Here is a 15,040-nt window from a genome sequence, read left to right as displayed (position 1 = left end):
ACATCCTATACACAATACCGAGTTAGCCTTCACTCTCCTATCACATACCCCACAGGGGTCTATTTTACTTATCACTCGTTCCCCACCTTCCCCACTCACCATTACCTTCGTCTTACCAATATTAACTTTTAACCATTTCTTTTCAATAACACTTTTCCATCTGTCAAATTTTAACTGCAATTCTTCCATGCTATCAACCATCAAGACTAAATCATCTGCATACAAAATCTCAAATAACAACAAATGATGATGACGGTAATGGTAATAATAATGGTAATAATAGTAATGCTGATAATAATAAGAATAATGGTAATAATAAAGGTAATAATAATAATGGTAATAATAACAACAAAAATAAAGATCCATATTCATTCTCTACTGATGAGGATATGAAAAGTAGTGATGATAATGAAGTATTTTGTAACAATGATGATATTGATGTAAATAATATCAAAAGGGTTACAAAAGATAACAATGAGTATGGCTTCTAGTAAAAAAATGCCAACAATAGACATACAAACAAGGAATAAATCAGACATATTAAGCAACAATGATGATCATAAATCAATTAAACGTCAAGATGATATAATGCATAAAAATCCCAATAAGATTAGAATCCTGCAATGGAATATAAGAGGAATGAAAAATAATTTTCCAGAACTACAGATCTTAATCTCCAAATATAATCCTCAAATCATATGCCTGCAGGAAACTAAGGTTACTGATGACAAGCAAATAAATTTGAAAAACTTCAAGGCTTACCATAAATCAGCCATACCAACAAAAACAAACCCATCGGCAGGAACATCAATTTACATCCATCACGATATAACACAATCTCCAGTTAAAATAAAAACTAATAATCATTTTATAGCAACAAGAATAACAATCCACAATAAATTCATAACAAAATGCAATGGGTATATAAAACCAAACTCATTGATCAAATCACAAGAGTTAAAACATTTAATTAAACAAATCCCTAAACCATTCATATTATTGGGAGATTTCAATGCCCACAACAAAATCTGGGAATGCTCAACTTCAAATGCTCAAGGAATACACCTAGAAAAAACAATAATAGAAAGCGATCTCTGCCTAATCAAACCAACAAAAGCAACAATGTATCATGATCATACAAATACTTCATCAACAATAGATCTAGCCATGACCACTCCAGCCATTTTTCAAGATATAGAATGGGATGCAGAAGACGATTTACATGGCAGTGACCATTATCTAATAATTTTATCCATCAAAAATATAAGAAATTATGATTTGAAAAGAATAAATTACAATAAAACAGATTGGGCTGCATTTAAAAACATGACAGAGGAAAGAATGAAAAATTTTAACACAATTGATGATGAATCAATGAACAAATGGATAAAGATTATAACAACAATCATAAACCAGATTACACCAGTTATAAAAAATAAAAGTGGTAAAATATTAAATCCTTGGTTTAATGAGAAGTGCAAAAATGCAATCAAGCAAAAACAAAAAACATTCAAAATATTTAAAAATAACCCTACCCAAGTCAATCTCATAAACTATAAGAAATTCAAAGCAGAAGCACGTAGAATAGTGAGAGAAGAAAGGAAATTTTCCTGGAGTTCATTCGTCAGTAATCTCAATGTCAACACTTCAGCAATAAAAGTATGGGAGATGATCAGAAAAATTAAAAACAAATATAATACCAACAAAAACAGCCATATTATTGTTAACAATAAGGAATATATAACTGACCAAGATATATCTAATATTTTGGCCAACCACTTCCAGCAAAATTCAAAAAATTTAAACAACCAATTTGCAAACATCAAATCAACAGAAGAAAGTAAAGATCTGGATTTCAATTCAAAAAATTTAGAGCCATACAACTCTCCTATATCAATGAAAGAAATGATGTATGAAATTAACAATAGCAACGATTCCACTCCAGGTCCAGATTTAATTACTTACAAGATGCTTAAAAACTTGCCACAAAATGCACTAATGGTACAATTGAAAATTTACAATAATATTTAGTACAACTCAAGTCTTCCAACTATATGGCTCCATGCAACAATAATTCCGATAAATAAGCCAAATAAGACCAAATTACAACCTGAAAACTATAGACCAATATCCTTAACCTGTTGCACCTGTAAAATAATTGAAAAAATAATTAATAAAAGATTAAATTGGTATCTGAAAACAAATAAAATAATGGTGGGATTAAAGGAAGATCTACGTTAGATAACATACTATATCTAGAAACCCATGTCAGACAAGCTTTAAACAACAATGAACAGGTGATAACAATCTTTTTAGACATAGAAAAAGCTTATGATAAAGCCTGGAGGTATGGAATTACTAATGGAATTACTCAAAAAAACGAAAAAAATATACCCAAAATTAAAATTTCAAGAAAATTTCATTGAATTTACTCAACAATATAAATAGTTGGGAATAATCTTAGACTCCAAACTTAATTTTATTCCGCACATCCAACAGACCAAAATAAAATGTTTAAAAGCACTCAACCTTCTAAAAGTTCTATCTCATCATACCTGGGGTTCAGACCAAAAACACTTAATGACAATCTATCAAGCAATGATAAGGTCAATAACAGACTATGCTAGGATCAACAAGAAAATCATATCTGAAAATTCTTCAAACAATAATGAACGAGTCATTAAGAAAAGTCTTGGGAGCTTACAGAACATCGCCATCTAGCAGTTTACATGTTTTGTCTGGGGAGATGCCTTTAACATTTAGACATCAAAAGTTAGCATTGAATTATTATTTAAAAGTTAGATCTCAGCCAGAAAATCAGAACTACAAATTTATAAACCAGAATCATCAAATAAAATCAAAAGCTATACAAAAATTCCCAGCAAGACTTAAGGAATATATCAAAGATCATAACAAAACTAATATTTTGAAAGAAATGGATTATGAACACCCGCCTTGGCTATTGCTGTATCCGGATGTTGATATCAGTATAAATAGAACAGTAAAAGATGAAAATTTAGTAAAAATTATATTTAGAGAAAAAATCCATAAAAATCCCAATTCCACAAAAATTTATACGGATGGCTCAAAAAAGGAGTTCTCAACGACAGCAGCAATAGTTGTTTACCAGCAATCAAAGATTATACACAAGCTCATGAAACATCTTCCAAACTATACATCAATTTTTACGGCAGAGATCATCGCTATTGAGATGGCGATAAGCTATGTATCTAAATTCAATAATAACAAATTTTTAATATTTTCAGATTCATTATCTGCAATCACTGCACTTAATATATATAGCCCTCAACATAATCTGATAAAGCAAATACAAAATAATATACATAATAACTTGACTAATAATAGTAACAAAATAGATTTGATGTGGATTCCCAGCCCATGCTATCCCAATATCAAATGTACCAATTCCATACAGTGATTTAAGAACTTGGACAAAAAAATTATCAACGAAAAATGGCAACTTGAATGGAATAAGATTACCAATTATCTTAAACTATCCATGCCAAGTGTTTTTAAAAAAAATCCAGATGAATCTAAGGGTTTAAACCGTAAACTGAGGACAATTATTAATAGGTTAAAATAGGCCATTCAAAATACACTCATTCTTAGATAATCAACAAAACAAATCCACCAGCATGCAACTTTTGTGATGAAAAACTTCATGAACAACACTTGGTGGAATGCAAAACCATGATGATATTCGGAAACGATATCAGATCCCCTCAGATATTGAAAAAATTTTCAAGAGAGAAAACATCAATAATCTAATAACATATCTTCAGGAGATAAAAATACTCGACAGAATATAGAAATATTTGAAAAAAACTCAAAAGAACCCTAAGAAAATTTTGTTTCAAAAGAAAAAAGGGCGTAAAGATAGCCAGTAGCGCTGAAACGCCGTTAAACTGCATTAATAATAATAATAATAATTATTATTTACATTTAACGAGTGTTTGAGCGTACTAAGATTTGAATGCATGAGTGAATGGAAGAACGAAATGAATGAATGAAGGAAATGTTCCTCCTTGCCTTATAAATATAAACTTCAGGAATATTTCTTTCAGCAGAATCACAAATCTCCTTATCATCATCATCATCAACAACAACAACACCATCTCCATCAATCAATAAATGACGCATGGTGCCTCCACACCATCATCATCATCATCATAATCATGAATTCCATCACTACTATCATCCTCTTCCTCATCATCTTCTTCCTCGTCATCATCCATCCTCACGAATAGCAATAGAGGTAGGTTAGGTAGTAGTGTTAAAATCTAGAAAAGTAAATGACAACTTGCGTGGAAGAAGCACTTAAATGAAAGAAGTTTTTCTGCTGGGAACAAATAAACACATCAACGCATAGCAACACATCAACACATATCAACACACAGCAAAACATCAACAATCACATTAACCAAAACATCAACTATCTTCTCAACAAATACACCAACAAACGCAAGCACACATGCTCAATGTTATTTATACAAACACACACACACACACACAGACACACACACACAGACACACACAGACACCAATGCATAAAGAACAAAAACAAACAGCAACTCACACACAAGCAAGCACAGGCAGTGTAGTGATATTGTATATATACAAATACACACAAAGACCATGTGTTAACTTCCATCCATAAATTATTGATAAACTTATCAAAAACGTTTACAATTAGTTTCAATGTTGTTGTTCTGCTGCCTGCTCATGCTTAGTACGTTTTTCCTTGCTCCTGGTTTCGCCATATCTTTCTCACTATTTCTCCTTTTCACTCGCTCTCTCTCCACTCTCTCTCTCTCTCCTCTCTTCCTGCTCTTCTCTTTCTTCTGCTCTATTTTGCAACTAATGTTTTTCTTTCTCAACTTTTTCCTCCTCGATCTCCATATAAGAAATTTACAAACATTTGAAAACGGTAAATCAAGTAAAAATAAAACGATACGATACTACCCACATACAAACGTACGTGTGGGCACTCACACATACACACACAAACACACACACACATACTACACACAAAACCGGAGCAAACTGACAACACATAATACATGCAAGTCTCCTTTTAACTGTTTAAATATTTTCAGTAGTCAAAACATCTCCGTCTAGATAACTTAGTTTAAAAAAACAGTCTCATTAAATTTAACTTGCTGTTGATTTTTTTGTTGTTTATATCGAGACAATGTTCCAGACGGCGTGTTTGTGTACGCATGTGTGTGTGTGGTGCGTGCGTGTTTATGTTGTGTGTGTGTGTGTGTGTGTGTGTGTACGTGTGGCAAACGTGAGAGAAATTTTTGAAAATGTGAAGTAAGGTAAGTATGCTACGTGTCCGACTGAACTGAGAGTTATTATCATGGTCCCTTCAAACCGACTGAAGCAGGGGTACGAGAAGGCATGCGAAAGTGTGAGCAAATAAACTGCCGTATCTACCTCCATCAATCACATCTTTCTAACGGGAATTTTTAAACAAAAAAAAATAAATTATTTTTTCGACCAAAACAAGAAAATAATTTAAGATATTCGTTGTGAAAAAATTGGTGAAGGAGAAGCATAAATATTTAAGAAGCCCGACTCGGCCATGAAATTTAACATTGTAAATATCAGCGCCATTAAGCTAACCGCAAGAATTGAGATAGAAAGTACTAGGGCAGGAATAAGTAGCAGTAACATTATTATCATTGCTCTAGCTCTAGTATTAAATGTAACATGCACCATCTACTTGTAAGGGCATTCATTTAGAGTATTGTTAATATCATTAGTATTAGTGAAAATTGTCGGTACAGTACAGGCAGTCGTAGAAGTAGTAGCAGTAGCGGTTGTAGTCGCAGTGACAGTCAACGTAATAGTAGAAAACAAATAGTATTAGTACTAGCAACAGCACTAACAGTAGTAGTGTTAGGATTAGGCCTACCTTTCAAAACTTGATTGATATTATTGCGTTACATCCATCAAAGAGTAATTTGAAGCAAATTGACTGATAACAAGCAAATGAAAGCAGAAATTTCTACACTTTAAACATATCAGCACAAACAGACGCATATCCGGTGAAACAAAGTATCCGTAATAATGAAAATGTATTGTGAACATATCTATGTACTGTACATTGTGTATAAGCAGGTTAGTTTATATTGAGTTGGTCGTTAGATATATCTTTCACCTTTCATATCTGTCTTGCTATCTGTTTCCATTTTTTGAAATGAATTATGTATGTGTCTGTGTCTGTGTGTATGTGCGTGTATGTGACAATGTGTCTGTTTATTATCGCATGAAAATGTGTGACCCGTAACAATAAATCAAGAAAACATTCTTTTTAATCAGCGAAAAGATGACGCTTTAATTAGAGTTAGTTACGCGTTATCATTTCGAGCTGATAACGGAAACGTGCAAACGCGCACCACTCCAGCGTTCAGTCAGTACATCACATGCTTTATACTTTATCATCACACGCGCGTAAATACGCAAACACAAACACGTGCAAACATTTACGTACAAACAATTGCAATCAAACACGTACAGATGAGGCGTGAGTAAGAATATACAAATATCTTATATACATTTTAACTTCTATATTTATATCTTTTCCTTTCTCTCTCTTCTCTTTCCCTCCTCTCTCTCTCTCTCTCTCTCTCTCTCTCTCTAAATTCATTCACTTGTGTGTTTATAATGTGCATGCATGTGTGATTATGTCAAATCAAATTAATGGATTATAAATAATTTATTATATTAATTTATACAAATGTGAGCAAGAACATACAAACTTAACACATGCATGAAATGTACAAGATGAACAGACACAAAACACACTGTATACAGAGCATACAAATACACCAAACACATGACACAAACAATAGAAAATCTCATAGACACACGAATAGACACACATACACTTTGAAACATGCGAGAAATTATCGTTTCAAGTATAATACAATAAAAACATCAATGGAGCTATAAATGCAATCGTCATGTTGATTGTTATGGAAATGATGGTGATGAATACTGGTGGAGAGAGACAATGACGATGTTGATGGCGAGCACGATCAGAAAATGGTGATGACGACGACGATGATGACAACGATAATAATACTAAGATAACGATGATAATATTCATATAAGGATGGTGCTGATATTAAAATAATGATTACGATACTGATGATGATGACGATGTAGAAGATGACGATGATGGTGCCAACGAGAGCCAAGATGACGATGATGCAACAGTCCGTTGTTGAACGAGGATTAAAACGCTTCTCATATTGCACAGGTTATTCTGCTCGAAAATTCGACCGAAATTTGATATTCGGCTCGGGCTTCTGACATTTTAAAAGGACGAATAGCCAAATATTGCAAAATGCGTTTAAGACATCCCGTTGTTTAAATTCAAGGATAATAACTGTTAGTTTGTTAATAGCTGAAAATTCGTTTTGGCCATCGTAGCTGTTGAAACATCTGAATTTGAACAAGAGATTGCATGTTATCTCGATAGAACATTGTTGAATAAACAACAACTGCCAACTGTATTTTTCAACAACTTGTTTTTCATTGTAAAAAAAACAATTGTTTTTAAATAGTGGGTTCTTTGGTATTCTGCCTTCGGCTTCGATCAAATAATTCGAATAATTGATCAACTATTCGGTCTTCAGTCAAATTCACTATTCGGTGCATCTCTAATGATAACATTAGCAATCACGATATTTGTGACGTGAAAATGACAATAGCAGACTTCTGTAACGGTAATGATATTAATGATAAATTGATGCTTGAGAAAATTAAAACTGATGTCAGTCGATGATGACGACGAAGATGGTAGCGATAATAAAATGGGCGTTGAAACGTCGTGGAAGCTTCATCAAATAAATGACCGACCAGCAACAAAGATGAAAAAGTTTAATAATTAACACATAAAACTGTAAAAACTGAAAATTATGATGAAGATGATAGCGTGGCCTGCTAAGTACGACAACGAGATAGCGAGAGAGAGAGAGAGAGAGAGAGGAAAAGAGAGAGAGAGACGAAAAAACTGTAAAACTAGTCGGCAAAAATGAAAATTGAAGTGAACGAGAAAAAAAATGAAAAAAATGAAAAAAAAAACAAAGTAGAATAATGAGGATTTAACACAAAAAATGAGGCTGAAAATAATTCAAAAATTTTATTTTGAGTGCACTTTTAAGAAGAGATCGTAAAATTAATCCAGCATAAAACTGACAGGCTGAGACTTGAGAGTCCTCCAGATACAACAGTAAAACTCATTCAAGAACTATTTCATTGTCTACCTAAACTATTTTTAAAGTGTCACTTTCTTAGTAACTATGAAAATACTAAGTAATATTTCAATAACGTAAGTAGATAGATAAATAAAAAAATTAATTAATTAATTAATTGGTTAATTAATTGTAATATAAAATAACATAACAACTACAAAACAACTTAGTCAAAACATATAATAAACGCATAGCAGAGCAAAAAATAACATAAAAAATTATTTTATAAACGTACACTTGAAATAAACACTTGAAGATACATTTAACCAAACCACATTTAACTAAGCCACATTAATTTTCAGCCACGCAAATCAACACATAACAGATTGATGAGTGAGGTGATCGAATCACACTTCCAAAACAGAACGTCACCCACACCCTCATCAGCACACAACTACAGCAAACGCAAAGTTGGCAAAATTAGACTTACACGCAACTAACGCTGACTATAACAACGGTAAACCATTGGAAAGTATTAAGAGATCGATGAAATAATTTAAAATATAGCAACCATGAATATGAAGTACAGTGGAAACATGAAGGAAGCCTAGACAAAATAACATAACGTCAACAATATCTCAGTAACAAAATGACGTCATCAACGATAAAAACATCAACAAAAATTGCTAATCATCAACAATAAAAAACCTCAATAACAATTAAAACAAAAATATCGGCAAAAGCAACAGCAACTACGTTATCAAACATCTCATAAATCATATCAATGATCATCTTATCTTATCACACACACACACCACACACACACACACACACCACACACACACACATATACACACACACATTCACACACACACAGAAGAACAAGCCATCTTATTAGATGAGCATTCGATAACCATTTGTGTTGTAATCACCAACAAGATACCAACATTAACACGAACAACAACACACAAAAAACAACATAAACAACAACCACAAACAACATCTGTTACACTAAACAACAATAACAACAACAACAATAGCAGCAGCAACAATAAACAAACAAACAACAACAATGTGAGTAATCCTATAGGGAGAATTCATTAAAGAATCATCTAGGACATTACATTCAATCAGCATATCAAAATACATCGGATGATTGATTGATCGCTTGAATGGATGAATGAACAAACGAGTGAATGGATTAGAAAAAGAATGAATGAATGAACAAACGTGTGAAGAACGATTGAATGAACTAATGAACGAATGAATAAACAAACGAGCGAACAAACAAATGAACGAATAAATAAATGAACAAATTAATGAGTAAGTGAACGAACGAACGAACGAAAGAACGAACATGTAAATGCATTTAAAAATAGAGTATAAAAAATAATGACAGATAGAAAAGAGAAATAAACAAATTGAAAATATAATTGACAGAAAACCTTTCCACCCCCATACAAACACAGCCACAAAATGCCTCTAAAGAAATTATTTAAATTGAATTAATTCACTATGCATTATGAAGCAGACAAGAAAAAATTTAATAAAGGCCAACACTTCAACTCGCCAAGTCAAACAAACAAACAGACACAAATAATTAATCACTTCAAGGAAATAATTTGAAAACACAAATAAAAACACTTATATTGCACGCGCGCGCGCACACACACACACAACCACACACACGACACACACACATATATATACATACATACACACACGTACATAGGCTAATATTGTGACATTTATTTATTTTATTTATATTAAAACGTTTTACCACATGATTATGTCAAATTCGTGTTGTTTTACAAAACTTACGGTAACGGCAAACAAAGAACACCTAAACAAACGAGTGAACAAACATACGAACGACTAAACAACCTGACAAACAGGCAAACAAACAAGCGAACGCCATAAATGACGAATGGCGAGAAAGTTTGTAAACGATTTGTAGGTTTGGTGACGTTTAACATTTGAAAAGAAGGATTATTAATGGTTCCCATCTGTTACACAATGTTTCAAACTACACCTCACCAATAATAAATGGCAAATACATAATATGTATAATACTCAAGTAATAAATATTAAAACATCACAAAACGTTGGCATATTTGTGTATGTGAATATGAGTGCAGATAGGTCTGTGTATGCGCACACACGTTCGTACGCTTTTGTACGTGATTAATGTGTGCACGTGTGCGTACACTGCATGAGTAGGTTGCCTGTACGTGCAACTGTGTGTACACGAACACGTATTCACCGACGAGTTAAACTCTTGAATAAAACACAAGATGAAAATTTCATCATCAGCCTACGCTTGCTCGTCAGTCAGTTATGATAATGATTATTATAGGAATGGTGAGAACGATGGTGATAATAATAATGATGAAAAAAATATATGAATGGTGATTGTAGTCAAGACGACGACGACAATGGTGACGACGATGGTGATGACGAATTTCCATTTGAGTGATCATTAATTGCATGGAATTAAATGGGATAGAAAAGAATTATACAAAAGTGTAAGCTCTCAAGCGTATATATGAGAAGAGCAAGAAAGAGAAAGAAAAGTAAAGGAAGAGAAGAAGAGAGAAATAATGAGAGAGAAAGAGAGGGACAAAGAGAGAGAAAGAGAAAGAGAGAGAGGAAAAAGAGAAAACAGAGATGGAATTCGTTGAACATGACAGTTAAAAATATTGGAAAACATAAAAACTAGAAGTAAAATTTCAAATATTGGAGCGATAACGACGGGACGAGATGGACTTATTTGAAACTTTAAAACATGGAGTAATGCCATCTTAATTAGCCCCATTTATGAGGTTATCATCAATATTTTATAATTTTTCTCTTTTTCGTCAACATCGATATCATAATGATCACCTAATCACCATACAAATGTTACAACGATCGTAACCATTAGATAATAATCATCAGCAGGCTTAAATACACACCACACCACAGACACATAAAACGCAACCACCACTACTAACCACATCGGCACCGGCGCTTCCATTACACGAAACATTCTGCTTATCAGAAGTAGTAGCAGCAGCAAGTAAGGCAACAGATGACCCGGCTGACCTATTGAACTTTGATCTTGGACTCAGAGGATTGAGGTCCAGTTCATAAATCTTCAGTTGGCACCTATCCCTCACCTCCCTGACCAATAAAAAAAGGTGGAGTAAACAAATTTATAGTGGTATTAAAATATATAAATATGTGTGAGTGTCTGTCTGTGTGTGTGTGTGTGTGTGTGTGTGTGTGTGTGTCTGTCTGTGTTTCTGTAAGTGTGGTCGTTTGTAGAATTAAATTACATTACATTTTAACCTATTAAATTACACAGGACCTAATCTACAATCCTTAACACATAATTGCATTCACACACTCATCCACACATTCATGAATGAATGAATGAATGATTAAATGAATGAATGAATGAACGAACGAATGAATGAATGAACGAACGAACGAACGAACGAATGAATGAATGAATGAATGAATGAATGAATGAATGAACGAACAAAGTGAAGCATCCTCTGTTATGTTAAATTAAGGAAATTGATTGTGATCATTGAGTTTCTAAATTTAAATTATTACGCTCCAAAGCACTCCAATGTAACGTTCAAAGATAAACCACCATGCACATTCATCTTCTCTAAGCAAAAGCATACACACACATCACAAATTTCTTGATTGTTAATAGATACTAGCCGGCAGATATTCATACAGATACACAAACACACACGCACATATACACAACAGTACACATTAAAAACTGTAATAATCAATAAACTAATTAATCAATTCTTAAACTGAAATTCAATTTTTAATTAATTAAAGCTTTCCAATGAAAAGCTTTAACATTATTTTCTTATCTATAATTATGAATTTATAAAGTTATGAATTTATTCTCACACCAATTAAATTTAAATAAAAAAATTTTAACACATCAAACGAAGTGATGAATGGGCATAATATAACAAATAAATAATTCTAAAGCATTCAGAGCCATAAGGGAATTTAAAGTAAACATAATAGGCATGACCTAGCATGAAATATTATTATTATTATTATTATTTATTAATAATATTAACAAAACAAACGGTAAATTAAATGTATTATTATTATTATTAATATTGACTATTATTTTTAGTGTTGTTATAATAAATATAAACTGCTTCTGCTTAAATATGGTCACCATTTACGTATTTCTTATTATTGTTATATAGTTTATGATATTGTATATATATTATCACTGCATACATATTTCTATATTTATAACAATTAATATGCTTAATCAGCCAATGAAGGTAGATACGGAAATAAATACATCGAGAAAAGTAAATGTTACCAATCTATCAATATAATTTAACATAAACTTGTAACGGAAAATCTGAAAAAAAATTTTTGAATCAGAGGATTGAAAAATGAGAATGGATAAATACAATAAACATCTCAAACTGTTAACATTCAAAAATTAAAGTAAAGTAACCAATCAATCAGTCATCATCTATAACAATTCTAACAATAAATCATCATCATCAGAATAAAAATTCATTACCAGCAATATAACAATTCATCACCATCACCATCATAATTCTTAACAATTCATCATCATCAACATTTCAATGCAATCATTTATCATCATTGTAACAGTCGAATTACTTACTTCTCACTCAACCTTCATTCAGCCTTCACATCATCATCGTCATCATTTTTATAACTAATAATAGCAATACCATGCTCGTTAAGATAACAACCACCATCGTTATGATAATAATAATCGTGTCATCAATAATATTATCAGTTGGTCATTAATCTAATCATTAAATTATCACTCCACTCACATTCAATAAAAGATTTCTAACAAGTCTATGTAAAAAAAGCTACAACAATAAACATGTCATTTTTTGCGAGACCAATTAGTTAACCAATTAACAAACTCCAAGCACTCTTCAATTATTGCTCACTCGCTCACTTCCTTATTTAGTCAACCCATCAACCAGCTAGCCAGCCAACAACCAATCAACCGAACCACCACCTAACCGCAACAAACCTCAAATCCTCTAGTTCGTAGAAGACGTTCGTACTGCGATCCAATATGTAAACCTTCTTCATGGGATCATCGAACCAGCGCATGGTGAGTGAGTGAGGGAATGAGCGAACAAATAATGCCTTCACGGTATCCATCGAGGTCACCTCATTAGGCAGCAGTGACCTCTTCGTTTCTTCATTGAAGGTCAAAAAGACCTGACCTGTTTTCATTGGACGATGAAAGAAGTTTTTTTTTCTAAAATTTAACGACCGGTGTTGAAATTATCATTTATTTAGTGGGAGTGAATGACCACTGACCACTGCGTTGAAAACTTTGAAGCGAAAAAAGGAAAAAAATTTCTGCTAGATATGAACACGAACAAGTTAATAAAGTATGCAGCATCATCATCATTATTATCATCAACACCTGTATCATTGTCGTCATTAAATCCACTAATGTCTAATTTAAATAGAATTTATTTGACTAAGATCAGCGCTTGCAAGTAACGATTCAATCATTGAGAATTTGGGCTACTGTGCCCAATTAAATATGCTAGTTTAAATTTATCCAATATCCAAAAGTTATTAATATCCAATAAAAAATGCTCCCATAGTTTTTATGTTGGGTTCAATTTCATGTAATTATACAAAAAATAGATCTATAAAACGAAGAACGAACCAAGAGTCCTCTCCATGGACCTGTTTGGTGACCTGACGACGGGCAGAACTGACCGGAGCTCCCTGCACGAGCCCACTCCATTCGAGGAGCTGTTGTTTGGACTGTTGTTGTTGGTCATCAACCCGCAGCCGGCCATGCCATCAGAACACGAAGACATCACCCGAGTGGCTGAGGAGGATGTGGAGGATAGAGCTGGAAGTTCGGCGATGTGTGATTTCATTTGTTGTTGAAAACGGCTGCAGTTGTTATTGCTGTTGTTGTTGTTTATGGAACGAGCAGAGGCGCATCTGTTGTTGCTGTTGTTGTTGCTACCGCTGTTGCCATTGTTGTTGACGTTGATGCTGCTGCTGATTTCGTAGCTGCTGCCGTTGCTGTTGAAGTTGTTGCCACTCTGAAAAATTATTATCATTACTTCAAAATAACTATCGAAAAATATAAAGGATGTAAAAAAAACCACTCAGTCTCAATTAATCAACAGTTTACGGGTAGTTCAATAGGTATACCTACCTATGTACCTACCTACCTACCTACCTACCTACCTACCTACCTACCTACCTACCTCTCTACCTACCTACCTACCTACCTACATTAACAATGAGTTGCGAATAACATCACGCAAGGAATAATATCGAAAGTGTTTCAGAAAAAATTTTAAATAATTTTTTTCGCACAAACACCTCCACAGACTATGGGGAAAAAGCAACAAATTAACAGGTTGGTCGTCAATGAGCAATTGCACGCGATAACTCAAATTAATCTCAGCAATTATTAAACGCATTCGTCACCAAAAAATCTTTCCAATTTCCACCCTTGTCATGAGAAAAAATAACGAAACGATAAAAAAAAACCTTTAATAGGATTAACTACTACAAAAAAGTTTCCAATACAACATTAAAACAAAAAAAAACACTAAATAAAGCCAGCATCAACAACATTCCCAACATCCAAAATTGTAAACCAGAATCCTTCAGATTTTCCGTTGTTGATTTTGATAGCACGCACGTTTTGTCTCCCATTACTCCGTTTAAATTAGCTTGGTTAACGTTACAACGGTATATAGAAACATGAGGCACGGATTTGTTCACAGGACGCATGC

At 33.1% G+C, this 15,040-nt stretch overlaps 3 protein-coding genes across 3 annotated transcripts; 2 read left to right on the top strand and 1 right to left on the bottom strand.

Annotated features, from left to right (window-relative positions):
- Window positions 1-639: 639 nt before the first annotated feature.
- On the top strand, window positions 640-3,789 carry HELRODRAFT_170417 (hypothetical protein; the record flags this gene model as incomplete). The annotated part of the gene is made up of 2 exons (XM_009016247.1): window positions 640-1,444; window positions 3,656-3,789. 2 exons carry the CDS (start codon window positions 640-642, stop codon window positions 3,787-3,789), a joined length of 939 nt encoding a protein of 312 aa, XP_009014495.1.
- Window positions 3,790-7,200: 3,411 nt separating this feature from the next.
- On the top strand, window positions 7,201-9,126 carry HELRODRAFT_170416 (hypothetical protein; the record flags this gene model as incomplete). Its single annotated transcript, XM_009016246.1, has 4 exons — window positions 7,201-7,291; window positions 7,671-7,807; window positions 8,591-8,698; window positions 9,106-9,126. 4 exons carry the CDS (start codon window positions 7,201-7,203, stop codon window positions 9,124-9,126), a joined length of 357 nt encoding a protein of 118 aa, XP_009014494.1.
- Window positions 9,127-13,286: 4,160 nt separating this feature from the next.
- HELRODRAFT_152130 (hypothetical protein) lies at window positions 13,287-13,999 on the bottom strand (the record flags this gene model as incomplete). Its single annotated transcript, XM_009016245.1, has 2 exons — window positions 13,287-13,486; window positions 13,945-13,999. Coding segments are annotated over 2 exons (255 nt in total), but the record flags the coding sequence as incomplete, so codon positions are not given.
- Window positions 14,000-15,040: the final 1,041 nt, after the last annotated feature.

The sequence above is a fragment of the Helobdella robusta genome (genome assembly GCF_000326865.2).
Source record: "Helobdella robusta unplaced genomic scaffold HELROscaffold_18, whole genome shotgun sequence".
In the NCBI taxonomy this organism is placed as follows: Eukaryota; Metazoa; Annelida; class Clitellata; order Rhynchobdellida; family Glossiphoniidae; genus Helobdella; species Helobdella robusta.
The sequence above is the reverse complement of the archived record's forward strand: the minus strand, read 5'-3'. Positions and strand labels throughout refer to the sequence as shown.